The sequence below is a fragment of the Macaca nemestrina genome, chromosome 5 (assembly GCF_043159975.1).
Source record: "Macaca nemestrina isolate mMacNem1 chromosome 5, mMacNem.hap1, whole genome shotgun sequence".
Lineage (NCBI taxonomy): Eukaryota > Metazoa > Chordata > Mammalia > Primates > Cercopithecidae > Macaca > Macaca nemestrina.
Genome location: NC_092129.1, coordinates 158803547 through 158830308, shown reverse-complemented (window position 1 = coordinate 158830308; position 26762 = coordinate 158803547). Strand labels below are relative to the sequence as shown.

Genomic DNA, 26762 nt, shown 5'->3' with positions numbered 1-26762 from the left:
TACAAGCATGAGAGGAATTTGATGCAAGAGAGATTCTAGCTTTGCTCACTTTGAAAATGGAAAGGGGCCACATGCCCAGGAAAGTAAGCTGGCCCTAGGAGCTGAGAATGGGCCCTGAGTGACAGCAGCAAGGAAACAGATTTCAGTTCCATAATCACAAGGAACTAAATTCTGCTGACATCCTGAATGAGGTAGAAAGCAGATTCTTCCCAATAACCTCCAGAAATAAACATTTCTGGTAATACATATAAAATTCTGAGAGTTATTTTATCTTTTCTGATTTGCAAAAATAGAATCCCCATGGAATCTGAGGTTAGACAAATGTATGCCTCCTGTTACCACAAGTACATACTCTTTTGTGTCTAGATTTCTTTTTCTCAGCATGTTTTTGAGATTCATCCATATTGCCATATATATTATCAGTTCTTTTCGTTTTATTTCTGAGTATTTCTCTCTCTTTATTTAATTTATTTTTTTGAGACAAAATCTCACTCTGTGACCCAGGCAGGAGTGCAGTGGTGGGATCATGGCTCACTGTAGCCTCGACCTTCTGGACTCAGGTGATTCTTCCACCTTAGCTTCCCAGGTAGCTAGCTAGGACTACAGGCACACATCACCATGCCCAGCTAACTTTTAATTTTAATTTTAATTTTTTTTTAGACAGAGTCTCGCTCTGTCGCCCAGGCTGGAGTGTGGTTGCACTATCTCGGCTCACTGAAAGCTCCGCCTCCCAGGTTCACGCCATTCTCCTGCCTCAGCCTCCCGAATTGCTGGGACTACAAGCGCCCGCCACCACACCCGGCTAATTTTTGTATTTTTAGTAGAGACAGGGTTTCATTGTGTTAGCCAGGATGGTCTCGATCTCCTGATCTTGTGATCCGCCCGCCTCAGCCTCCCAAAGTGCTGGGATTACAGGCGTGAGCCACTGCGCGGCCTAATTTTTATTTTTTGTAGAGACAGGGTTTTGCCATGTTCCCCAGGTTGGTCTTGAACTCCTGGGCTAAAGAGATCTGCTCATCTCAGTCTCCCGAAGTGCTGGGATTACATGTGTGAGCCACCATGCCCCACCAAGTATTTATTTTAATGTATGACTATGCTAAATGTGTTTATCCATTTATCTGCTGTGTGCATTTTACTTCAGTCTAGTTTTCGGCTACTACAAATAAAAGTGCTGTAAACATTCATACATAAGTCTTGGTGGGAACATATGTTTTTTTATTTCACTTAGGTAAATATATAGAGGCAAATAGCAAAGTTGTATGTTAATTATCTGCTTAACTTTGTAAAAAACTGACAACATATTTCCAAAGTAATTGTATTATTTTACATTCCTACCATCCGTTGCATGGGAGTTCCACTTACTCTACATCTTCACCAACGTTTAATATTGTCAGCCTTTTAAATTTTAGCCATTCTGGTGGATGTGGTGGTACCTCAATATGGTTTAGTATTTTTGTTGTTGTTTGATTGGTTTATTTTGGGACACGCTCTCCTCTGTCACCCAAACTGGAGTGCAGTGGCCCAATCGTAGCTCACTGCAGCCTCAAACTCTTGGGCTCAACCCATCCTTCTACCTCAGTCTCCCAAGTAACTAGGACCCCAAGCACACACCACACCCAGTGTTTTTTTTTTTTGGAGACGTGGTGTCCCTCTGTCGTCCAGGCTGGAGTGCAGTGGAGCAATCTTGGCTCACTGCAACCTCTGCCACCCAGGCGCAAGCAGTCCTCCCACCTCAGCCTCCCAAATAGCTGAAACTACAGGTAAGCAACACCACACCTGGCTAAGTTTTTAATTTTTTGTAGAGATGGGGTTTGGCCATGTTGCCCAGGCTGGTCTGGAACTCCTGATTATGCTCAAGTGATCTGCTCACCTTAGCTTTTCAAACTCAATATGATTTTAATTAGCATTTCTATGATGATTAATGGTATTGAGCCCCTTCTCATATTCTCATTGGTCATCCGTATATTTTCTTGGTGAAATGCCTGTTTAAATGTTTTGCTCATTATTATCATTGAGTCATAAGAATTCCTTGTATATTCCACACCCATCCTTTGTCAAATATATGTTATTGAGAAAATGTGTTCCTTTTCCCTTTTCTTAACAGTGTAATTCAAGGGGCAGCAGTTTTTAATTTTCATGGAGTTCAGTTTATCAGTTTTTTTTCTTTTATGACTTGTGCTTTATGAATGCAATCCAATAAAATTTTGTGTACCCCAAACCATGAAGACTTTCTACTATGTTGTTATCTAGAAGATCTATAGCTTTAAACTTTATGTATAGCTTTTGATTCATTTAGAGTTAATATTTGTTATGGCATGAGGCAAAGGTCAAAGATCATTGTTTTCCATATGGATAATCAGTTACTTCAGCACCATTTGTTGAAGAGACTACTCCTTCTCATTGAATTACCTTGGTACCTTTGTAAAAAATCAATAGATCAAGTATGTGTGGGACTATTTCTGTACTTTCTATTCTGTTCTGCTGATCTATAAATCTATTCTCTTGCTGGGTGCAGTGGCTCACACCTATAAATCCCTACACTTTGGGAGGCTTAGGTAGGAGGATCACTTGAGGAATTTGAGGAATTTGAGACCAGCCTAGGCAACACAGTGAGATCTTGTCTCTACAAAAAATAAAAATAAAAATCATTAGCCAGGCATGGTAGCACACACCTGTGATTTTTGCCACTTGGCAGCCTGAAGCAGCAGGAGGATCACTTGAACCCAGGAGGCTGCAGTGAGCTATGAAGGCATCCTTGTACTGTAGCCTGGGTGATAGAGTAAGACCCTGTCTCGATACATACATACATACATACATACATACATACATACAATAAAATGCCAATGTCACTATCTTTCTTTTTTTATTTTATAGAGATGAGGTCTCACTATGTTGCCCTAGCTGGTCTCAAACTCCTGGACTCAAGCGATCCTCCTACCTCAGAATTACAGGTGTTAGCCACTGTGCCCCACCCCAATATCATGTAGATACATGTAATTGTAATTGTAACAGCTTTATAGTAAGTCTCAAATTTAGGTAGTATAAGTTCTGTAACTTTGTTCTTCTTCAAAATTGCTTTGACTATTTTAACTCCTTTGGATTTTCTATTCTTCTGTTTGTTTTTCTTTTCTTTTTTTTTTTTTTAAACAATATGACACCTCTCACAAATACAATGTTTATTTGTTTTTGAGACAGGGTCTTACTTTGTCACCCAGGCTGAAGTGCAACAACATGATCCTGGCTCAATGCAGTCTCAACCTCCTGGGCTCAAGCAATCCACCCACGTTAGTCTCCTGAGTAGCTGGGACTACAGGTGCACACCACAATGCCTGGGTATTTTTTTAAAACATTTTTTTAGAGAAGGGGTCCAACTACAGTACCCAGGCTGGATCCTTTGGATTTTCATATGAATTTTAGAATTATCCTGTTAATTTCCACAGAAAATCCTCCTTATATTTTTACTGGGATTTCATTAATGTCTGTAGTTCAATTTAAGAATTGGTAACTTAACCATATTGACTGAGTCTTCCAACCCATGGAAATTGATATGTTGTAGAATTATTTAGCTCTTCATTACATTGTCTTGGCAATGTTTTGTAGCTTTCACTGTACATGTCTTGTGTCTGTTTTATTAAATTCATCCCTGCTTATTAAATACTTTGATGTCACTATAAATGATTTTTTAAAAATTTCAGTTACCAATTTTACTTTTTTTTTTCTTTTTTTTTTTTTTTGAGATGGAGTCTTGCTCTGTTGCCCAGGCTGGAGTGCAGTGGCGCAATCTCGGCTCACTGTAAGCTCTGCCTCCCGGGTTCACGCCATTCTCCTGCCTCAGCGTCCCGAGTAGCTGGGACTACAGGTGCCCGCCACCACACCCGGCTAATTTTTTGTATTTTTAGTAGAGATGGGGTTTCATCGTGTTAGCTAGGATGGTCTCGATCTCCTGACCTCGTGATCTGCCCGCCTCGGCCCCCCAAAGTGCTGGGATTACAGGCGTGAGCCACCACGCCCGGCCAGTTACCAATTTTTCATTGCTGGTATGTGAAAATCCAATTCATTGTGTATTGACCTGTGTCCTGCAACTTTGCTAGACTCATTTATTATTTCTAGTAGCTTTTTTGGTAGTTTGCTTAGGATTTTCTTTTCTTTCTTTTTTTGAGATGGAGTCTTGTTCTGTTGCCCGGCCTGGAGTGCAGTGGCATGATCTCGGCTCACTGCAAGCTCCATCTCCCGGGTTCACGCCATTCTCCTGCCTCAGTCTCCCGAGTAGCTGGGACTACAGGTGCCCGCCAATACGCCCGGCTAACTTTTTGTATTTTTGGTAAAGACGGGGTCTCACTGTGTTAGCCAGGATGGTCTCAATCTCCTAACCTCGTGATCCACCTGCCTTGGCCTCCCAAAGTGCTGGGATCACAGGAGTGAGCAACCGCGCCTGGACTGCTTAGGATTTTCTATGTATACAGTCATGCCATCTTCAAATAAGACAGGCTTTTCTTCCTTTCTGCCCATTATGTCTTTCGTTTCTTATTCTTGCCTTATTAGAATGGCTAAGACTTCTAGCATAATATTGAGTTTAAGTAGGAAAAGTAGATACTCTTGTCTTGGTCCTGATTTAAGCGGGGAAGCATAAGGGGGACTAAGTGCTTTCACCATTTAATATAACATTAGCTATAGGTTTTTCATAGATTCAATTTATTAATTTGAGGAAATTATCCTCTATTCCTAGTTAATGAGAGTTGTTATTTTGAATGGGTGTTGAATTTTGTCTTATGGTTGTTTGTGTGTGTGTGTCTATAGAGATAATTGATGTGACTGTTTTTCCTTTTCTTGATGGAGAGGTTTTTATTTTGAAATTCAAATTTCTTTAGTATATATAGGGTTTTTCAGATTTTTTCTATTTCTTCTTGAGACACTTTTGACATTTCTATCTTTCAAGGGATGTGTAGGTTTCATTTAACCTGTCAAATTTATTGACATAATGTTCTTCATAATAGCTCCAATATTATCCCTTTTAATATTTGTAATCATGTCCCCCTCCTTCTGATTCCTAATATTGGTCATTTGTGTCTTCTTTTTGTCTTGATCAGTCCACCAAGTGTTGCATAAAATTTAATATTTTTTTTTGCAAAGACCCAGATTAAGTTTTACTAATTTTAAAAAATTATGGGTCCAATTTCAATTTCATTGATTTCTGCTATGACCTGTATTATTTTCTTTCTTCTATTTACTTTGGATTTTATTTTCTCTTCTGTTCCCAGCTTCTCAAAGTCTCCACTAGATGCCCAGAATGAGAACAGAGAACTTCCCACTTGGACTGGTCAGAACTCAAATATCTGTCTGCCCCGTGTAAGCTCTAGAAGTAGTTCACCTTACAACTCTCCAGTGGTTTTTGCCTGCCCTTGTAGAGTTTCACCCTATGCCTGGCTGGCCACATACACAGCAAAGACTCAAAGAGACCTCTCTGCAGATTTCTGGAGCTCTTTTCAGCACAGCTCCCTCCTCCCTAGAACTCTACCTCGAAACATTCAGCGCTCTTGGCCTCTCCGATCCCTACATCTCCTTGACTCAGTAGACTCTGTTTAGGATCCCCCTCTTTGCATCCACAATCTGGTTATTTCCAGAAAGAAATCAGGGGCAATCAGAGTGATCACCTTGTTTGTTTCAACTTCTTTTAGTGATTAAAGTCTTGTCTTACCTGATGTCCAATGTTTGAAAAAATAAGAGCTTTTTATGTTCTGCATATTTTTCTGGGTTTTGGTGGGAGAGAATGTCCAATCCTTGTTATTCCATTGCAGCCAGAGGCAGAATGTCTTTCACTACAGATTTTTGAAGTTTTCTTTCACTTCCATGCTCTTCTACGTCCCTTGTTGGGGTTTGTTTGTTTTGGTCTCTGGCTTTCATGGTAGAGGCTGTCCTCAAACGTCAGTGTGCCTTTGATGTCTATATTTACAGTGAGGCATAACAAAGCTGATCTGAAGCTTTACATGAATGGGCAGGGTTTGTCAAATGGTGGGTCTCAATTGAGGGGGACAGGTGGGGACTTGACCTATTCACTAGCCAGTTCCCGTAGGTCAGTATCTCATTGGTTTTTCATTTAAAGATGATTAATAACATAGGAGAGGAATTCTCCAATTCTCTGAATGGGATTATAAGCCTTGCTGCTAGACTTCTGATAACTAAACCGAGAAGGAATTTTTGAGGGGTTTATATTTAGGAATGTTTCCCTTTCCATATGGTATGGCTTCTCACTTTTACCCTCTGCTGTTCCAAGACTAGGTCTTTTTTGGTTTAACCTCTCCAAAGAGTTAACTTCCCATCTGAGGCAGCTGTGCAGGGGGTGCAGTAGACTGGCTTTGTAAGGTAGAGGAGGGAATCTATGGAGTGTCTAGAGCTTTTAAATTCTTTACCAATCCTCCTTCATTCTGTACTTCCACATTTAGAGATAACTTGTGTATCTAGTTCCTGAGATTTTTCTTGGATTCTGCTATAGAAATTAACTTGCTTTTTATTCACTCTCTCCCTGGAGAGTTTATCTTTCACCTGTCTGCTAAGTCACCTACCATTCCTCTATTAGCTTTCTCAGTTCCAAAATGTTGAATTTTCTTGTTCGCTACTATCTCCTGTTTTCTTTGTCCTTGTGGCTTTATGCATTGTTTTTTTTTGTTTTGTTTTGTTTTGTTTTGTTTTTGAGACAGAGTCTCCCTCTGTCACCCAGGCTGGAGTGCAGTGGCGCAATCTCGGCTCACTGCAACCTCTGCCTCCTAGGTTCAAGCAGTTCTCTGCCTCAGCCTCCAGAGTAGCTGGGATTACAGGCGCCCACCACCACGCCTGGCTAATTTTTTTTTTTTTTGTATTTTTAGTAGAGATGGGGTTTCACCATCTTGGTCAGGCAGGTCTCGCACTCCTGACCTCGTGATCCACCCACCTCTGCCTCCCAAAGTGCTGGGATTACAGGTGTGAGCCACCGCACCTGGCCACTTTATGCATTTTCATATAAATTATTAGGCTTCTTTTTTTTGAAAAGTTAAAAGCTCTTTAATTCTTTATTCCTGGTACCACTACCATAATTTACAGGGCCATCCACCTGATGTAATGAAAAGAAAAATAAAAAGTTACAACAGATAAAAGACCTCAGGAATGTACATCTAATTGACACTACATTGCATTAATCAAGAGCTGTACGTTTTGCAAACTGTGGCTATGACAGTCCTGAACAAGAAGGGTTTCCTATTTAAGCTGCAGTAACTTTTCTAACTATGGATAATTGTTCCTTTTATGGCAGATTTTTCTAGTTCCTCTAATGCATTTGAGACGACTGTCTCAAAGTAACCTGCTGCTTTCCTGGTAACTCCTCACTTTATCTCCTGCTAGGAACTGAAGCCCTTTTTTGCTGTTTTTTAGAACCTTCTGCTATCATATCCACCACTTCTACCACCAGATCCATAACCGTCACCATAGGGACTGCCCGAGCTTCTTCCACCCAGAAAGCCTCCTTTCATGGGTCCATAATTTGATTGCTGTTGTCCACTATAATTTCTAAAATCATTATACTTCCCGCCACCACCATAGTTACCACTGTCAAAATTTCACCCTTCATTGCAACCATCACATCCTCCACCAATGCCACCAAATCCACCACCTTGGTGTTCATGTCCTGGTCCACTACCACCATAGCCCCCTATTCTACTATAACCAGGACCACCACCATAGTTGCCACCATCACTTCCAAATCCATTATATTCGCCATCACCTCCTCCACAACTACCTCTGCTGCCAGTGCCTCCACCACCATCGCCTCCTTTTCCACCAAAATTACCTCCACCGCCTCCCAAGTTTCCTCTGTGACAATTACAACTTTATCAACTGTATTATGATCCTAAAAAGTTATGGCAAGGCCAGGTGCAGTGGCTTACTCCTCCCAAGCACTTTAGGGGCCAAGGTGGGAGGATCGTTTGATCCCAGGAGTTTGAGACCAGCCTGAGCCACATAAGGAGACTCCATCTCTATAAAAAATTTAAAAATCAGCTGGGTGTAATGGCACATGTCTTTGCTCCCAGCTACTTGGGAGGCTGAGGTGGGAGGATTGCTTGAGCCCAAGGGATTGAGTGAGCTATGATCAGGCCACTGCACTCCAGTCTTGGTGACAAAGGGAGATCCTGTCTCAAAATAAAAAATAAATAAAAGTAAATTTTAAAAAAGCAAATCCCCTCTTTTTTCCACTGCCTGCCTTCCATAACATCTATGGTTTAAATAGTGCCATACTTTTCTTTCCTCTCTCTATCTCTCTCTTTCTCACTTTCCTTCTTTTCTTTTTTTGAGACAGGGTCTCACTCTGTCACCCAGGCTGGAGTATAGTGGTGCAATCTTGGCTCTGCACCCTCTACCTCCCAGGCTCAAGTAATCCTCCCACCTCAGCCCCCCAAATAGCCGGGACCACAGGCACGTGCCACTATGCGCGGCTAATTTTTGCAATTTTTGTAGAGACGGAGTTTCATTATGTTGCCCAGTCTGGTCCGTCCCAAACTTCTGGGCTCAAGCAATTCACCCACTTTGGCCTCCCAAAACATTTGGAATTACAAACGTGAGCCACTGCACCTGGCCTTGCCATGCTTTTCAAAGTACTCTCTCAAATTATATTCTTCTCTATCTTCCTTGATATCACAAACAAAGATTTTCTTCACAGTTAGATGGGCATCAGGCCTTATAGAATCCTCTCTAGAAACAGCTTTCTTTGGTTCCAGTACACACCTGTCAGCCTTGTGTGGTTGAGGACATGTCTCTGTATCCACCTCTTCAACGCATGAGTAAGTCACAAAATCAAAGCCTTTGGAACGTGTTGTTTGGGAGTCTCTCATTATCACACAGTCTGTGAGTATGCGCCATTTCTCAAAATGTTCTCTTAAACTATCGTCTGTATTTTCTTTTTTTTTTTCTTTTTTTTTTTTTTTTGAGATGGAGTCTTTGCTCTGTCACCCAGGCTGGGGTGCAGTGGCGCGAACTCGGCTCACTACAAGCTCTGCCTCCTGGGTTTACGCCATTCTCCAACCTCAGCCTCCCGAGTAGCTGGCACTACAGGCGCCCGCCACCTCGCCCGGCTAGTTTTTTTTGTACTTTTAGTAGAGACGGGGTTTCACCGTGTTAGCCAGGATGGTCTCGATCTCCTGACCTTGTGATCCGCCCGTCTCGGCCTCCCAAAGTGCTGGGATTACAGGCGTGAGCCACCGCGCCCGGCACAGGCGTGAGCCACCGCGCCCGGCTATCGTCTGTATTTTCAAAGCTCAGAACACCAGTAAACAGTTTTCTCAAGTGCTCTGGTTCCTTTGGATCATATGCCTCCATTTTGAGCCCGGACTTGTCTTTTCCAAATTGAGTTCAATATGGAACTGAGAGGAAGAGCAGTCTTCTTTTTTTAAGAATAGTTTTAGGTCTACAGAAAAATCGAGCAGAAAGCACAGAGAGTTTCCATATGCTTCCTACCTCGGCGGAGTCCCTTATTATTGTTTTGCATCAGTGTGGTACATTTGTTACAAGTAATGAGCAAGTAATAATATTGACACAATCTACATTAGAGACTCGATGCATGTTTTATTCTTCTTCTCTCATTGGAAAGTGGCAGAAATAAATGTAAGTATTAAATCTTTCAGGGTTAACAGAAAGTCTTCTATGGAGGCCTTTGGCTACTTCTCTCCTTTTTGTCCCCCTCAAAATTCTAGAGTCATGTGTATTCCCTTTTTCCCTTCATCTTTTCCATCTCCTGATCGTGCTTCAACCCATGGCACTTTATCTTCTCTGTCATTTTACTAAACTGTATCTTTCCACAGAAAACAATACCTCCTTTATTACCAAGTTCAAGTAATGCATTATTATTCCTTATCAAATTTGACTTTGAAGCAGCACAGGACACTGTTAACCCTTTCTCCCTTCTTGAAATATTTTTTTCTTAACTTCCCAACTGGACATCTTACCTTCCTGATTCCCAGCTACTCTAATCATTGATCCTTTACTTTCTCTACATTAGCCATTAGCCATTTTTTTTCTCTCTCTCTCCTTTAGCCATTCTCTAAGATGGTCCTCAATGATCCCCAACTCTTGGTATTCACATTCTTGTGTGTCACCTTCCTCCATTGACCTGGGTTGATCCATGTGACCAGTAAAATAGAACAGAAGTGATGGTATGTCATTTCTAAGATTAAGTTATAAAAGATGTTGCTGTGTGTGTGTGTGTGTGTGTGTGTGTGTGTGTGTTAGTCTTGCTCTCTTTCTCCTCTAGACTGCTCCATGAGGGTTGCATGAAGCAGCCACATAATTTACCATTATAACCTCTGGCAAATAGTAAGTGCTCAACTCATATTTGCTGAGTCAATTTATATAAGAACCTTTCCACATTGTAGTGCTTCCTCTCTCCCCCTCCTACAAGTTTCTATAGCACTTACTGAACACTTTTTGACATCTAGCATATTTTGCATTTATTATTTTATAAAAGGACTTGGCTTAATTGACCCTTCTAAAGGAGTTTTCCTTCACCTACTATGTGGCTGGCACTGGGCTAGTTGCAGGGCGATCGAAGCTCATCTTGATCATCCTCCTAGAGAAGGAGCTCCTTGTAGGTGAGTGGGGCCGAGCCCTGGTCACCTGTATGCATCCCAGGGAACTTAGTCTAGGAGCCTGTAGAGTAGCATAAAAATTATAGTAAAATGGGTCGGGCGTTGTGGCTTACACCTGTAATTCCAGCACTTGGGAGGTTGAGGCTGGAGGATCATTTGAGGTTGGGAGTTTGAGACCGGCCTGGCCAACATGAGGAAACACTGTCTCTACTAAAAATATAAAAATTAGCCCAACATGGTGGCACACACCTATAGTCCCAGCTACTCTCCTCGGGAGGCTGAGGCAAGAAAATCACTTGAACCCAAGAGGCGGAGGTTGGAGTGAGCCAAGATCGCATGCCACTGCACTCCAGCCTGGGCAACTGAGCAAGACCCTGTCTCAAAACAACAACAACTATAGTAAAATGAACATTTACCTGGAAATCTCAAATTCTGAGTTCAATCTTTGACTCTTAAGGCTGTGACTTTGGGCAAGTCACTCCACAAATGTGAACTTATTTCCTCATTGTAATAAAGATATAGTAATTATACTTTTTACCCAAGGAGTCACTGGGTAGCTCCAATATGTCAAACCCTTATTTCCTCACTTGTCACAGGTCACTTATTGCCAGATGAATCATGGATTTCATAATGTATTTTGCATTTGTGTTGGGGATGGGGTGTGAGAAGCATGATTTTAACTGTCTATACCAATTATAAAATGCATTCAGATTTCATTAACTTTAACATGAGAAAATGTTTCTTTGAATCAAGACAACATGTTATCTATTGAAGTGTTCAAGTGTTCTGAAGTTGGAAAACCATTGTAAAACTGGGAGCTCTAATTATGGCACATTCAAACAGATGTGTTCTGAATTAATGACTGAGTTGGTTTTCCTCCTTTTTGTTCAATCATATGTGTTAAGGATGTGTTCTGTTTTATTATTGTTATGAAACATTGCAAACACATACAAAAGTGAAAGCAATGAATTCCCATGGATCTCATATCCAGCTGCAGCAAAAATCAACAAGAGGGTCACTCTGATTTCGTCTATATCACTACTCAATCCTCTCCACCCCCCAACATCTCCATGGGCTATTTTCAAGCAAATCTCAGGTCTCATATAATTTCATTTGCAAATACTTTAAAGGAGTACTGTTTAATAGCCATTTACCTTCCACTGTCTTCTAGTCAGAGATAAACTAAGTTTTCTTAGAGGTGTTTGCAAGCTTAGTTCACATTGCATACTCTCCTGAAAGATCTTTATTAACCAAGTTGAAAAACACACTTTCTTAAGAAAGCCTCTTCCCCAGTGGTTACTGGGGGTGGGAGGTAACCTTAAAATCATTACTTGGGGAGTAAAACATTTCTGAATACCTTTCCATTTTAAAACCAGTTCTGAATGCAGTAGACAAGATCAGAAATGGACCTACGTAAGTTTGTGATTTTTTTTTTTTGTTAGAATGCTGATTTCTTCTTATCTTTTTTGTTTGCTTTGTCTCCATGGGTTTAATCATTACATGATATGGGTCTAATGATAGTATGTTGGGTCATTTTAGAGACACTATTTTCTGCAAACTTTTTTATTCAGAGTGTTTTCTGACCATAATGTGTTACAAAATGTACTATACAGATGTGAATATATGCTCAGAATTAAAAATAAAAATCCAGGGATAACTTTTCAAAATAGTGTTGCCACTCACTATATGTTAAATGTTTAACATTGCACAGATTCAAATGCAGTAGGGATTCTCTGAAAAAGTTTTATCCTACTAACAGCTTTCAGATTATCGGTACTAGTTGTATGGCTTAAATACAGCCACATGTAAATACTTACTTAGATGAAGCTATGGCTAATCACATATGTAATGCAATCAGTTTCATGTAGTGGTTTGATCACTCTTTTCTTCAAGACTATATAAACAGGGATGAATTTGAGGAAGTTGGAGGGATGGAGTGAGAAAAGTTTGTTTTTGCAGCAGTAGCAGTGGGAGGGGTAGGTAGATTCAGTAAACAAGCACCCATCTCAAAATGCAAACTGTATTGTCTAAGCTGGCACCATGGTTTTATGGTGCTGGGGGTGTTTACTGCTTGTTGGGTTTACAGTTTTACAAACAGTGCTCCTTGGAGTTCTCTGCTTGCTATTCTTAAACACATTTGAGTTTTGCAACCGAGAAGTAATGACTTTGATTTCCAAAATCAGTCATTTTACAGTGTTGCGATAGGAGATTCATTTGAATTCACTTCTTCAGAGATGCAGGAGCCAATCAGGATCCTGTTGCAGTGAAAATGATTCTTTTATTGAAACCCCAGCTTCCTTTAAAAGAAGCCAGAGTACTGAATTACAGAACTGCCATACAGCCTTCCCTTTATTCTTTCCATCACCCAGGCCACAGGAAAAAAAAAAAAAAAAAGACAAACTTTTGTTCTTATTTTCACAAGTTATCACATGGTTTGGAAACTTCAGGGCATTTCTGAAACTTCATTGGTATGTGCCAGAAAAGTCCTCCTTAATACACCCGGTTGAATGAAAGACAGTTTGAGATGTTAATTTCCATTTATTGCAGAAAAAAATACATTTAATGCATTAAAGAAATGTCTAGCTTAAATAAATTGCCCACTTTTGAAATGAATGGTTGGAGGCCTGAGGTCCAAACCTCTAAAATCAGTTAACAAATGTTTATTGAACACCTGCTTTGAACTAGGCTGTTGAAGAAGTTCAAAAGTCTAAGATAAATTCCCACTTTCAACTCACCTACAGTCTAGGTGGGCAGAAAAAATCCAAACTCAGGGGACAATGCAAGAGTTAGATAGTAAAACCAGACAAATAGACAAGCAATGAAACAAGACACTGTATGGTTGGGCTTAGAAAAGTGTGTTTCAGGCAATATATATTCTAGAGGCATAGGGATATTCTAGGCATATTCTAGAGGCACAGTAATCCCTGGAAAATATTCACAAAGAAGGTAGACCGTTGGGATGGCCTTGAAAACATAGATAAGAATCAGATAACCTTACAAGGAAGGAGGAAGCAAACAGTGAATCTGGCTGTAATAGAGTGGGGAGTGGGAGAGGTTAAGGAGGGTGGGAACGGGCCAGATTGGCAAATCCTTAGTGGTAAGGCCTGGCTGTAGGGCTGAAGATTATTCTAAGGGATCCAAGGTCAACAGCAGTGTTTAAAATTAGATGGCCAAGTGCATGGATTCCCTTTCCTTTCCTCCTTTTCTGTCCTTTAAAAGCACAACCTGATTAGACAGTCTGGGACATTCCTAGCCCTAGGCTAAAAAGCAGCGATTGAGGCAAAGTATTCTTGGCCCTGAAGTTGAACGGTTCACTCTGGGGATGGAGCTCAGGGAAGTCATAGGGAGTCTGGGCCCAGGTAGGATCAGACCTATCCGCAGGCTTACTTAGGCTCCAATGATTAAAGCTCAGCTTCCCGAATGTGCCCCGAGGATAAAAGAAGACTTTTGAGTGAAAGGCATTTTCCAAGGCGCTCTCAACGGGAGTGGCTGAGATTGCGAAGTGCGGCCGCAGAGCACCCGCTGAACGCACACAAAAAAGTGTCTTCTCACCGCATGATTAGTGTTCACAGGTTTCGTCTAGCTCACCAGAAATGAAGAATAGCGCTGATGAAATGACACGTCACCGGGAGGGCTGAAAAACAAAAAGTGCGTAAGAGGGTCCCAAAAAGAACCAGCTTCCGTATAGACGGGTCTGCAAAATCTGCAGTCTCCTGTCCTCCGGGTCCCTTGGCCCGCCCCGAGGTGGGGACAAGGAATCGGAAAGCCCGGCTCAGCAGGCTCTCCTCCCTCGCAGCCAGCAGATGGCTCCCGGGCTCTCTTGCGCGCTCGCTCGCCCCCTCTCCAGACGCAGGGCTTTTGCGGTTTGGGAGGGAGGCTGCAAGGAGGGGCGCGGTGCCCGCCGCCGCCACCGCAGCACAGCGCAGCGTCTCTCCTGGGGGTGAGCCACACGCTGGGGACCCAGCGCCTGGGCACCGGAGGCCGGCCTGGCACGGGTGCGGAGGCCGGCTCTCGCGAGGTGAGGAGGAAAAGCAGGAGGAAGAGAAGAAGGAGAAGGAGGAGGGCCGGAGCTGCCCCCGCCCAGCCGGAGCCCGTCAGGAGCGCTAGGAAAACCTACTCCCCCCGCCCGGCGCCGCTCTCCCCGCCCTCTCCCACGCCTTCCGCTTTCACCTAGGGCTGTAGGTGCGGCGCGGAGACTGGGCGGGATCTACGCCGGCCCGAGCCCCGCCGGGGACTAGCGAGCCGGGAGGAGGAGCAGGCGCCACAGTCGCCCGGCGACCCGCGCCGGCTCGTAATCCTGTTCGCTCCTTATTCCGCCCCCGGGAACTGCGAGGAGGCGTCATGTAGCAGCAGCAGCAAATCTGCCTCGCATTGCAACTCTTTTTTTTTTTTTTTTTTTTTTTGGTGCGGCGGGGGGCGCGCGGCAAAATTGTATCTCCGCCCCCCTTTTCTTGCCCACTCCCATTTGCAAGCTGCATCTGCCTCTCTAAAAAAATTAAAGGTGTTCGGGGAAGGGCAGGGGGCCATAAATCAGAGTTGGACCTGCAATAACCCCCGCACCTACAGGGCAACCATGACCGAGGAGAGCTCTGATGTTCCCAGGGAGTTGATAGGTAAGATTCGCGCGGTTGTTGGTTTTCCATCTTCCTCTGCGTACTCCTCACCTCCACCTCCCTTCCCACCTCTGCCTTCCCGTAGGTCCCAAGAAGTCTCGGCGCCCCTTAGGGCAGAGTGGTGTTGGGCAGGGTCACTGGGGGCGCTGGGAAGTTTGTTCCCATTCGACCGCCTTTAGAGCCAAGTGCGGAGAGGGAAGGCGTCGGGGAGGAATCGGGAGTCCTCGGGAGGTTGGTGGGAGGGGGGTCTCGACTGTGAGCCCTGGGAACCTCCTCCTGCCCAGACGCGGGGGTCCAGGTTGGTGGAAGAAGGGGGCTTGGGAGTTCTTAGACTTGGGAGTTCTGCAAGCGAGGGGAGCCCTTTACGGCGCCCAGCCCGCTGCCCCAAACTCGGGAAAGTACGGGAAAGCCTATCGGAAGGACAGGTGGAGAGCGCACAGTAGGTCGTCTCCGGCACGTGTCAGGCGCCTTCCTGAAAATGCCCCGCGGGAGGTGATCTTCTGACACGCAGACTTCGGGGAGTGGGAGCTAATCTGGTAAAATGACTGGGCCTGGCAAGGCGTGGCTTGGTGTAGTCATCTGATAGCGAAAGGGTTACAGGGCTGACGCAGACTCGGGACAGGAAATAGAGGGTTAATGATAAAAGCCTTATTTTAATAATGATTAACCTACCGATTCTCCCTACCGGGGATCTCTTAGGGAACCTGTGTGTGTTATCCTGTGCAAGATGACCCATTGTTTGAGTACCTTGAGGTTTTTTTTTGGTGGTGGTGGGGGCGGGCCTGGTTAAGTCTTGGGGTTTAACTTAATTATCTGGAGGGTTAAAATGGCAGAGCTGAAATAGGATGGGAGAGTGTTCTGAAAACCTAGCGTTTAAGCATGTATATGTGGGTAGCATGTTGTATTGTAACAAGGTATGTGCGTCTGTGTGCAGATGTGTTTTGAGCCCTAGTGACCTATATTCCCTACTGTACCATTCTTGGCACACTACACAGCCTACAGCTCACAAAGATGATGTTTAATCGGTGCTGTCAACAAGCGGAAGTTCTGAGCACCCATTCATCTCCATGTGTGGAATTTGCCTCTCTGTTGTTCCTTTTAGCTAATAATACTTTGGAGGAATTTGTGTATGCCCTTCCATTGGTGACTGTTAACTCAGCAGGTAAAACTTGATGTAGAGAGGCTGTTGCTAGGTTTGTGTGGAAGCCTCTACTTCTGCTGAATTACAGACAAACCTGAACTTTTACCAGAATTTACAGTATGAAGTTATTCACAGACACGCGCGCACGCACACACGCACACACCTCTTACATGATTCCAGCAGGCCCTCTTCTCTCTCCCCAACCCTGTGGAGTCTGCATCTTTTGCTGGAGTGAGTGACCCATCCGCTTCTGGGAGTCTGCGCCTTTCCAACACCCCAAGCAAACGCCAGAGGCTCTGAAGATGCTTCCAGAGATCCTGAGAATGAGTTTAGGGCAGGACTTGCCTGGCTGGTCAGGGGATAAGGATGGCTAAAGTGGGCGGCAGATTTTTAATTTATATAAGGAGTTGTCCTTGAGTCTGGAAATGGAAAGTATAGGTAATTACTTAGACCCAAGAGAAAGAGTGAAGGATAGAGTGGAAATAAGGTGTCTGGGTTTCTATTCATGGTTCTCAAAAGGAATAGTTTGTATATTTTAAAAGTTGAATTTGACCTTTATCTTGAAATGGAATTTTTGTTTTTATTAAGTATTGCCTGTCATATATCTTTCAACAGAGTGACATATTATGCCTGATATTATTTTTCTGTACCTTTCAGTGGTCAAGTTAGGCTGGGATAGAATAAATTCCTGCACCTGCTTTCCTCTAAATTCAAGTGCTCACAAGAGTTCTGCTCTGATCAATTCAAAATGGCGACCGTCCACATTAAAACCTCTGTGTTTTCCCTTAAGATTCCCTCAAGGTATTTAAAAGGTGTTGGACTTGGCTGGGTGCAGTGGCTCACGCCTGTAATCCCAGCACTTTGGGAGGCCGAGGTGGGTGGATCACCTGAGGTCAGGAGTTCAAGACCAGCCTGACCAACAGGAAGAAACCTCGTCTCTCCTAAAAATACAAAAATCAGCTGGGCGTGGTGGCGTATGCCTGTAATCCCAGCTACTCGGGAGGCTGAGGCAGGAGAATCTCTTGAACCCGGGAGGCGGAGGTTGCGGTGAGCCGAGATCGCGCCATTACACTCCAGGCTGGGCAATAAGAGCGAAACTCCGTCTCAAAAAAAAAAAAAAAAAAAAAAAAAAAGTGTTACAAACTTTTTGTAGAAAAAATTTAAATGCAGAGAAGAATAAGAAGAATATATATCACTCCTATTACCACGTAGAGGTAGTTATTTTAAATCTTTGGGTGTATGATTTTCCAGTCTCTTTCCAGGTGTATATGTTCTTAAGTCAATTTCAGATGCCCATTTCCCACAATTCTTCTAGGGGAGGGAGGAGTGGCCTGTGCTTGTTTGGAGTTCTGATAAGATAGAAGCTGTGTGAAGAACTCAAAGCGCACTGAGCTCTTCCACATGTTCCCTCGCCCCAAACATTCCACCTCCTTGCTGTTCCTTGAACAGGCTGTGTTTTCTCAGGTTTCCATGCTGTTGTTTATGCGTACACTGTCTTTTTCTCCCCGTTTTCACTCTTCTTTATCTCAGCAGCTCTAAACTTTCATGGTGGTGTTTCCAAGAAGAAAATTTTGATTACCCTTTAATAAACATATATTTGTTAAACTACATATTCCATTTAGTGTGTATAATCTAAAACACAAACTGAAATACACATTGTAAGTAGAAGTGAAAATTCTATTTTCTTCTTTCATCTCAATGGATTGTATTGTACATTCTACTTTGGAAACCAGGGGTCTTATTTCCTATGCTTTCAAGATTCAGCTCAGGGATGCCCTCCTCCCTGAAACCTTCGCGTGCTTCCGAATCCATAATCCTATGCATTGTGTGTGAATTTGATTTATGACATCTGTCCGTGACCTCCACTAGATTGCAAACTCCTGTGAAATGCAAGGACCATCTCTATCTAGCACCTAGTAGCACACAAGAGGTACTCCTATATATATTTATTTGTTGAACATGTGAATAGACCAAAATGATTGTAATACAGAATACAGAGGTATGGGAGCATTGAGAGGGTACTGTATTTTGGAGGATAAGTCGAATATAACCAGGAGGACAATAGGGAAAGGGCATTCCAGGAAAAAGAATAATAGATACACAATCCTAGGGGTGTAAAAGATGAAGATATTAGGGATAATTGGATCTTTAGGTATGTGCTGAGAAGTCACACTGAAAAAAAATGTGAAAGACCTTGAATGGCATGCTATGCGTTTTGGGTTTATTCAAAAATGACTGCAACTCATAGACTGGGAGAGACATGATGAGTCTCGCAGTTTTGGAAGAGTCAATGTGATTATGGAGGTGATGGTGGGCTGATGGGTTAGAGGTCATGGACTTAGTCTTGGTGAGAGATTCTGAGGCCCTTACTGCACTCATGCCTAGGTGGTCAGGAGCTGTGGAGGAGGTAGATTTTAGGAGACTGACTTGCTGTCTGAAAGGAGTTGGAGATAAGCAGTTTCCAGCATCATTAGTGTCCAGAGTAGGAGATAATGAGTTTGATTTCAGACATGTTCATTTTGAGCTGCTCATGGGAGCCCTAGGAAGACTTTTCCACCACCATCTGAAATGTCAAGTCTCCAGATTTCTTCTTCTATTGCCTTTGACTACTTCTTGGGGGTATTGTGCTGTGATGATTTTGGAAGGACAGATGGCTGGGAGTGCCTTTCTTTGGCTAAATCATTTGGTATAGTTCTGGTTTATTTTTATTTTTTTGAGACAGAGTCTCACCCTGTCACCCAGGCTGGAATGCAGTGGCATCATCTCAGCTCACTGCAACCTCTACCTCCCGGGTTCAAACAATTCTCATGCTTCAGCCTCTGGAGTAGCTGGGATTACAGGCACGCATCACCACACCTGACTAATTATTTTTTTGTTTTTTAGTAGAGGCGGGGTTTCTCTATGTTGGCCAGGCTGGTCTCGAGCTCCTGGCCTCAAGCGATCCACCTTCCTCAGCCTCCCAAAGTGCTGGGATTACAAATGTGAGCCAACGTGCCCGGCCCAGTTCTGTTTCATTTTGCAGTATTCCCCAACCATCATGTCAAGACTTACTCATAGAGAGTGCTAATATTTGTTTGACACTATGGTGAACCCAGAGGCTGCTGGGCCCCAGAGGTAACCAGCCAAGGGCAGAGGGAGTTTATGAATTCCTGTTGTGTTCTGCATGCAATGTAGTGTTTCATCATACTGTCCGACTTCACTGTTTGCTGTTTTTTGTTTTTTCTTGTATCTTATTTTCCAAACAAGATTATGTCATGCCTTGCATGGGCTGGTATTATGTCATGCTTTTATGTTTGCCTCAGCATATCAATATACAGTATGAGGTACAAAGTAGGTGTTTATTAAATACTTGATGGGTGATAACCATCCAACTTGTCAAAACAGGTAAAAAAAGACAAACAGGCACGGTAACTCATGCCTGTAATCACAGCACTTTGGGAGGCCAAGGCAGGCGGATCACTTGAGGTCAGGAGTTCAAGACCAGCCTGACCAACATGGTAAAACCCCGTCTGTACTAAATACAAAAATTAGCTGGACATGGTAGTGCGTGCCTGTAGTCCCAGCTATTTGGGAAGCTGAGACAGGAGAATCACTTGAACCCAGGAGGCGGAGGTTGCAGTGAGCCAAGATCTCGCCATTGCACTCCAGCCTGGGTGACAGAGTGAGATTCTGTCTCAAAAACAAAAACAAAAACAAAAAAAACCAGGCAAACAACAACAGTAAAAACAACCAAATATACTCCTCCAAATGTTTACTCCTCCCCAATGCTTTTTTTCTTACTAATAACATAATGAAACTGTTCCTTTTTTTCAGAAAGCATAAAGGATGTTATTGGCAGAAAGATAAAAATTTCAGTGAAGAAGAAAGTAAAGTTGGAAGTTAAGGGAGACAAAGTTGAAAACAAAGTGCTGGTAAGTATTACTGTTTATTTTTATTAAAATGTCTAGAAATGAAAGTGTCTTTTCATTGTTTAGATTACTTATTTTTCATGCAGCATTACTTCTGTGTTTTATATATTGTTCAAAAGTTCTGATGACCATTTTGTCTTAGGTTAATTGGAATATTTCTTTGTCAAAAGTTAAAAATAGGGTAATTTGAATTTTAAAGATCAAAGGCTTTTAGATTGTATTTTTGAAAATTGTAATTCCCCCCTATATTTAGATAATCTCTTAGAGTCTGTTTTCATAATATTCAGAGTTTGATGTTAAATGGAACTTTTAAATTTTGTGTGTAGTGGCTGATCCTATGACTTTATTCATAAAGTCTTATGGAGGAGTTTAAAAAGTTCATCTCATGTTAGTTTAATTAGTTAATTAGATTTTCTCAGATGTTATATGTGAGTCCATCTAAGGGGTGATGAGCTAACACAGCATTGTCATTTTACATAGGATGTTGGTGCTTTGGAGGGAAACTCCTGCTGAAGGCAGCACCTGCTAGTGTTGCGGTTAGACTTGGGGTTCCCTCCAGTTTGTGAGAGGAGACGCTGAGGGGCTGAGGGATTGGGCCCTGCTGCAGAAAACTTCTTAGAGAGGTGTCAGTGACAGAGTTGTACCTTTAGAGAGGTGAAAACATTTTGTGGTATTTTAATGGTTTCTAGGTTGAGATTGTGGCAAATCTAAATTTAAGCTTAGGTAGAAAGAATATTTTGATGGAGAGAGTATTGTTTAACTTTTTAACATGGATATTTTCAAACATATGCAAAAAACAGAGAATAATATATCGAACCCTGTGTACCTGTCCTTCCCAGCTTCAACCATTTTCAGCATTTTACTAATACTAAATATCTTCCCCATGGTGGTGGTGGTGGTGGTGGTGGTTGTGGTTGGTGGTGTTTTCTTTTCTTTTTTTTTTTGCCTCTGGAGAATTTTAAAACAAATCTCAGGTATATGTTATTGAAAGAGAATAATTTTTTAATTTTTTAAAGTTTTTTGAGACAGGATTTCAGTCTGTTGCCCGGGCTGGAGTACAGTGGCATGATCTCGGCTCATTGCAGCCTCTACCTCTACCTCAAGTGATCCTCCCACCTCAGCCTTCTGAGTAGCTGGGACTACAGGTGTGAGCCACCATGCCTGGCTAATTATATTTTTTGTAGAGACAGGGTCTCCCTATATTCCTGAGGCTGGTCTCAAATTCCTGGACTCAAGCGATGTGCCTGCCTCAGCCTCCCAAAGTGCTGGGATTACAGGCATGAGCCACTGTGCCTGGCTGAAAAAGAGTATTTTTAATATTCCATTTCTTCAAAGTTGCCAAAGAATTTGAAGCGTCTTTCTGATCACATCTGTCTTGAGAATCTTCTAAAATATCTAACCCCAGGATATGTGACTGTCTTTTCTTGTTAGTAAGGATTATGCTCGTGATGGATGACTTCTATTTCTATGTTGTCTGTATACACAAGTCGGGATGGTAAAGGCATTGAAGTGGGAAAACTTGAGTGGCTTTTGCCCAGCAACAAAATGTGCTTATGTAAACTGCGTGATTAAGTTATCAATAGAAGAAATGAGTGGTGCCATTGTTCTGTTTTATTTAGCTTCAGTAAACATGAAATTTCCTTATGTTTTTCTTGATGTTGTTCAACAATGATTGTGTTATTGTTTTGGAAGTGGTAGTGTAGAGAAGAAATATTGTTTCTGTCATTTGCTTTTTTATAAATTTAAAGTAAGTTTCTAATAATGTAGTAATTTTATAAGATGAATCAACTTCTCTACAACTTAAATATCAGGTAGTGGTTGCTATGACAGTCTAAAAAATTGGGCCTTGGTATTATTTGATATGGAAATGATTATTATGCTAAGAACAAACCCACGTCATGAGTGCAATTTACCATGTTAAAATTTCAAAGACAAATTTAAATGTCCAATATAAAATTAGCACTATTTAAAAATAGTTATGATTAGTACTTAATTGTAAATTTTTTGGCCTCATCTAACAGCTGGAATTGATTGAAGTTGTAACCAAATTAAAAATGTATTTGAGTTATTTTTTTTTTTTTTTTGAGACGGAGTCTCGCTCTGTCGCCCGGGCTGGAGTGCAGTGGCCGGATCTCAGCTCACTGCAAGCTCCGCCTCCCGGGTTCGCGCCATATGTATTTGAGTTTAAGCATTTATCTCCTATTAGCACTATTTAAAAATAGTTATGATTAGTACTTAATTGTAAGTTTTTTGGCCTCATCTAACAGCTGGAATTGATTGAAGTTGTAACCAAATTAAAAATGTATTTGAGTTTAAGCATTTATCTCCTCAAATATGGAATATAAGCAGTTTCTAGGAGCATGATCGGAACTCATTGTGGCTGTTATTTACTTGCATGGGCAGGAATTATTAACAGAAATACTCAAGGTCTGGCTTTCTTTGACAGGCTTCAAGTTAGAACAAGAAGATGTATGAAGTAATCTCAAAGTTGTGGATTTCTGAGTTTCTGAGTTTAGAGAAATTTAATTGCTTAATCCATTGTTAGCATACTAAAATGGTTCGTAAATGAGTTGGCTGAATATCTACAATACGCTTTTTTGAGTTGTGCTTTTGTTACCTTTCCCCATTGCCCACTATTCATTCCTTTTCTTCTTATAAAAGTAGGAGTGTGCTGTATGTTACGTGGTTCTTTCTTCTTATACTTGAGACTGTATACTATTTCTAGCTTGTCTTTTGTAGAGGGCTTATCTTCATCTTTCTATAATCATAATAGCTAATATTTCTAAAAATCTGTTTTTGAAGGCTAGTCAAGTGAAGCAGTGGGAGTGGAGGAAGAGCAAAGAAATCTATAATGAGTTGTGATCAATTAGTTGTAAACACCTCTACACTCAGACCAGCCATGATCATAATAGCTAATATTTATTAAACCCTGGCCAAGTGCTACAGACTATGCTGAGTACTTAATGATGCATTGCCTTGTTATATCCCCACTACAACGCTATGAGGTAGGCACTTTTTACATCTGCATTTTACAGATGAGGAAATTGAGATTTGGAGAGGCCAAAGTAAATTGCTTCACATCATTTGGCTAGTTAATAACAGCTGGGATTCCAACCCAGCTCTGCCTCATTCAGAGGCTATCTGCTTTGCCTCTGTGGTCAAAAAGAAAGCAGCCATTACTTTGTTCCATGGTTGCTGACTTCAAACAATGATAGGGGAGATTTGGACTTTAGGGTCTCTCTGTCTTTGATTGACTGATTTATACGCTAGTTTAATATTTATTGAGTACCTGCTGTGTCCCAGGCACATGGTATATACAAAATAGTCCTAGTCTTTGACTTCATAGGACTCCAAGCTTACAATCTAGTTGGGGAGATAAACATGTAGCCAGGCAGTGGTTTGAGATGTGCTATGGGTGGATGAATCGGGCCTTCAGGAGCATGGAGAGGAACTCCCAACTCAGGCCTGAGAATCAGGGAAGACTTCAGAAGGAAGATAAGCTTACGCTGGCATTCACTGGATGAGTAGGAGTTAGCCAGGGGAAGAGAGTGGAGACATATTCTGGACAAAGGGAACAGAATATGCCTGGAAGCCTGAGAGAGCTTATGTTAGAGAAACATACTAAGGTACAGCTGGGGTAAGGCATATGCAGGGTAGAGAATGGGTAGGTGTAAAGCCTGAGTCCTGTCTTTGCAGTTGGGATATCAGGTGAAAGTTGGGACTGGTTAAACAGGTCTCTTCTTGCCACCTGTATGTAATGAAATATTAAGGCTCAGTGGTTAAGGGCTGTTAACCCGGGGTTCACACTGTTGCTCAGCAACTTTATGACAATGTTAAGAATCAGTTTTCTTTTTTTTCTCTAATGAAACCTATGTTATAACAGTATCTATTGGTATGTGGTTGCTTTGCATATTAAGTGGAATTTATTTAAATACTGCATAGCACAGTGGCTGCATGCAGCAAACACCCAAAAAATGATAAGGCAAGAGGAACAAAGGGGTGCTTCATTCTGTTTTCTCCATGGTGCAGAAAATGCCGATCCTTCTGAAGCCCAAGTGTCCGCTGCCTCCATTGACAGGTTGAGGTCAGTTCACCATAAGGCCAAGAGGGTTTATTCATAATTTGTGGCACCTTATTAACAGGATAGAGGGCAACAGGCTGGATCTAAAATTCCTAAGGTATGCTCTCCTCAAAAGAAATCAGAAATGCTAGATGTTCTGGGGCAAGAGTGTTCTATACTCAAATAAATTTGGCAATCAGAGTGTTAAAGATAAATCAGTTTCTTTACTGCATGAGTTTTCAGAGCCATTAATATACCCCTGTGCATTGTAAATTTCTAAGAATTGGATAAAGTATGCTGTTTTTTCCAAACTTATTTGGCCAGAGACCCTAATGACCATGGGCTAAGAAGGAACAGGCCAGAGATGATGCCTCTTGGGACAGTTAAGAAACGATAGAACAGGCTTGAATAGGCTATCCATCATTCTCCTGAGGAATGGTCCTTTAGCCCATGTTTTTTAAAATCTATGTTGTGAATAGTTCCACTCTGGGCTACATTGACTTGACATGTCATATGTTGTTGAAATACCTTTCTCTGTTGTCTTTAGGGGATGTCATTAGAAAGTGATTCCGTGTTTCTTTGACTCTTATTCCCTTCTCCCATTTGATAAATTAATCTTTACCCAATTTTTTATAGTTCTTGGAGTGTAAAAAATGTATTTTAACTCATGTGTTTTTTAAAATTAAACTTTTTCATTTTTAAATAATTGTAGATTTGTCTGCAGTTATATCAGATAATACAGAGAGGTTATCTTATGCCCTTCATTTAGTTTTCCCTTTTTGCAAAATTATAGTATAATGTCAAAACCAGGATACTGACATTGATTGATACTGTAAAATGCAGATTTCCCCCACCACAAGGACCCCAACCTTGCCTTTTTATAGCCATACCTAGCATTCACCACTTCTCTGATCCCTGGTAGCCACTAATCTGTTCTCCATTTCTGTAAATTTGTCATTTTAAGAACATTATATAAATGTACTCATATAGTATATGCCTTTTTGGGATTGGTTGTTCTTGCTCAGCATAATTCCCTGTACCTTCATCCAAGTTGTATCAGTTTAGCTAAGGAGTACTTCATGGTGTGGATGTACCACGTTTGGTTTACCCATTGGCTAGTTGATGGACATCAGAGTTGTTTCCAGTTTTGGGCTATTAGGAATAAAACTGATGTAAACATTTGTGTATGGATTTTTGAGTGAACATACTTTCCTTGCTCTGTGATAAATGCCAAGGAGTGCAATTGCTGGTTTGCATGGGAATTGCATGTTTACTTTTATAAGAAACTGGCAAACTGTTTCTCAGAGTGGCTGTACCATTATATGGTTCTACCAGCAATGTATGAGTGATCTAGTTTCTCCAAATCCTTGGCAGCATTTGGCATTGTCTGGACTTTTTTTTTCTGAGATAGGGTCTTACTTTATCACCTAAGCTGGAGTACGAACACAGCTCACTGCAGCCTCAGTATCCCAGGCTTCAGTGATCCTCCTGCCTCAGCCTCCCAAGTAGCTGGGACTACAGGCGTGTGCCACCACACCTGGCTAATTTTTGTATTTTTTGTAGAGATGGGTTTCACCACGTTGCCCAGGCTGCTCTTGAACTCCTGGGTTCAAGCAAGCTTTCTGCCCTGGCCTCCCAAAGTGCTGGGATTTTTTTTTTTTTTTTTTTTTTTGGAGAACTACTAGTTGAAGGAAAAACAATGTCCGGAGGGAGCAAGAACCCTGATGACCTCTTGTTACCCACAGTTCTGCTGTTGCCTGTTTGGGGGAGAGGAATGTAGCGCTCCTCTCTCCAGGATGGTGGACTTAAAGGGTATGGAAAGTCATTCCTAGTCTCCACTTTGGTTTTTTCTGTTTGATTTGGAATTTGGGTTACATCATCTTTGCCAACCCCTTGTTCTTCCACACCCTTCATAAAATGGGTCAGAAGCAGGACTTCCTTTCTTCTTAAACTGAGCGGGTAGGGGAAGTGGCATATAAATCGAACTGTTTTGTTTTGTTTACCTATTCTCTTTAAAACTACCCATCTGTTGTCCATTTGTTTTCTTTTGAAAAGTTAATCTGAAATCCATCCCCCCCACCTTTTTTTGAGACAGGGTCTCACTGTGTTGCTTAAGCTGGAGTGCAGTGGTACAATCACAGTCACGAGCCTTGCTCAAGTGATTGCCTCTTGCAATCACTTGAATTGAGCCTTGCCCAGTTCACCCTTTCGAGTAGCTGGGACTACAGGCGCATGCCACCATGCCTGCCTAATTAAATTTTTTTTTATTATTATTTGTTTATTTATTTATTTAGAGACAATCTCATTGTTTTGCCCAGGCTGGTCTTGAACTTCTGGGCTCAAGCGATTCTCCCACCTCGGCCTCCCAAAGTGCTGGGATTATAGGTGTGAACCAATGCGCCAGGCCTGAAATCCCTTTAACATATATATATATAT

At 42.0% G+C, this 26762-nt stretch overlaps 2 protein-coding genes across 13 annotated transcripts in view; one reads left to right on the top strand and one right to left on the bottom strand.

The window, feature by feature from the left end:
- The window catches only part of LOC105482555 (cytidine monophosphate-N-acetylneuraminic acid hydroxylase), a 353903-nt gene that overhangs the window by 165413 nt on the left and 161728 nt on the right, over positions 1–26762 (bottom strand). The window lies entirely within an intron of this gene.
- The window catches only part of LOC105482551 (capping protein regulator and myosin 1 linker 1), a 341908-nt gene continuing 329892 nt past the window's right edge, over positions 14747–26762 (top strand). For 5 of the 10 annotated variants that reach the window (XM_071097500.1, XM_071097508.1, XM_071097507.1 and 2 more), the window contains exons 1-2: positions 14755–15217; positions 20172–20269. In XM_071097500.1, coding sequence (XP_070953601.1) covers positions 15178–15217; positions 20172–20269 — 138 coding nt within the window. In that variant the 5' untranslated portion in view covers positions 14755–15177. Of the gene's footprint in view, positions 15218–20171; positions 20270–26762 lie in introns of all 10 variants that reach the window. The other 5 variants (XM_071097499.1, XM_071097498.1, XM_011742711.3 and 2 more) reach the window with 4 other exon arrangements.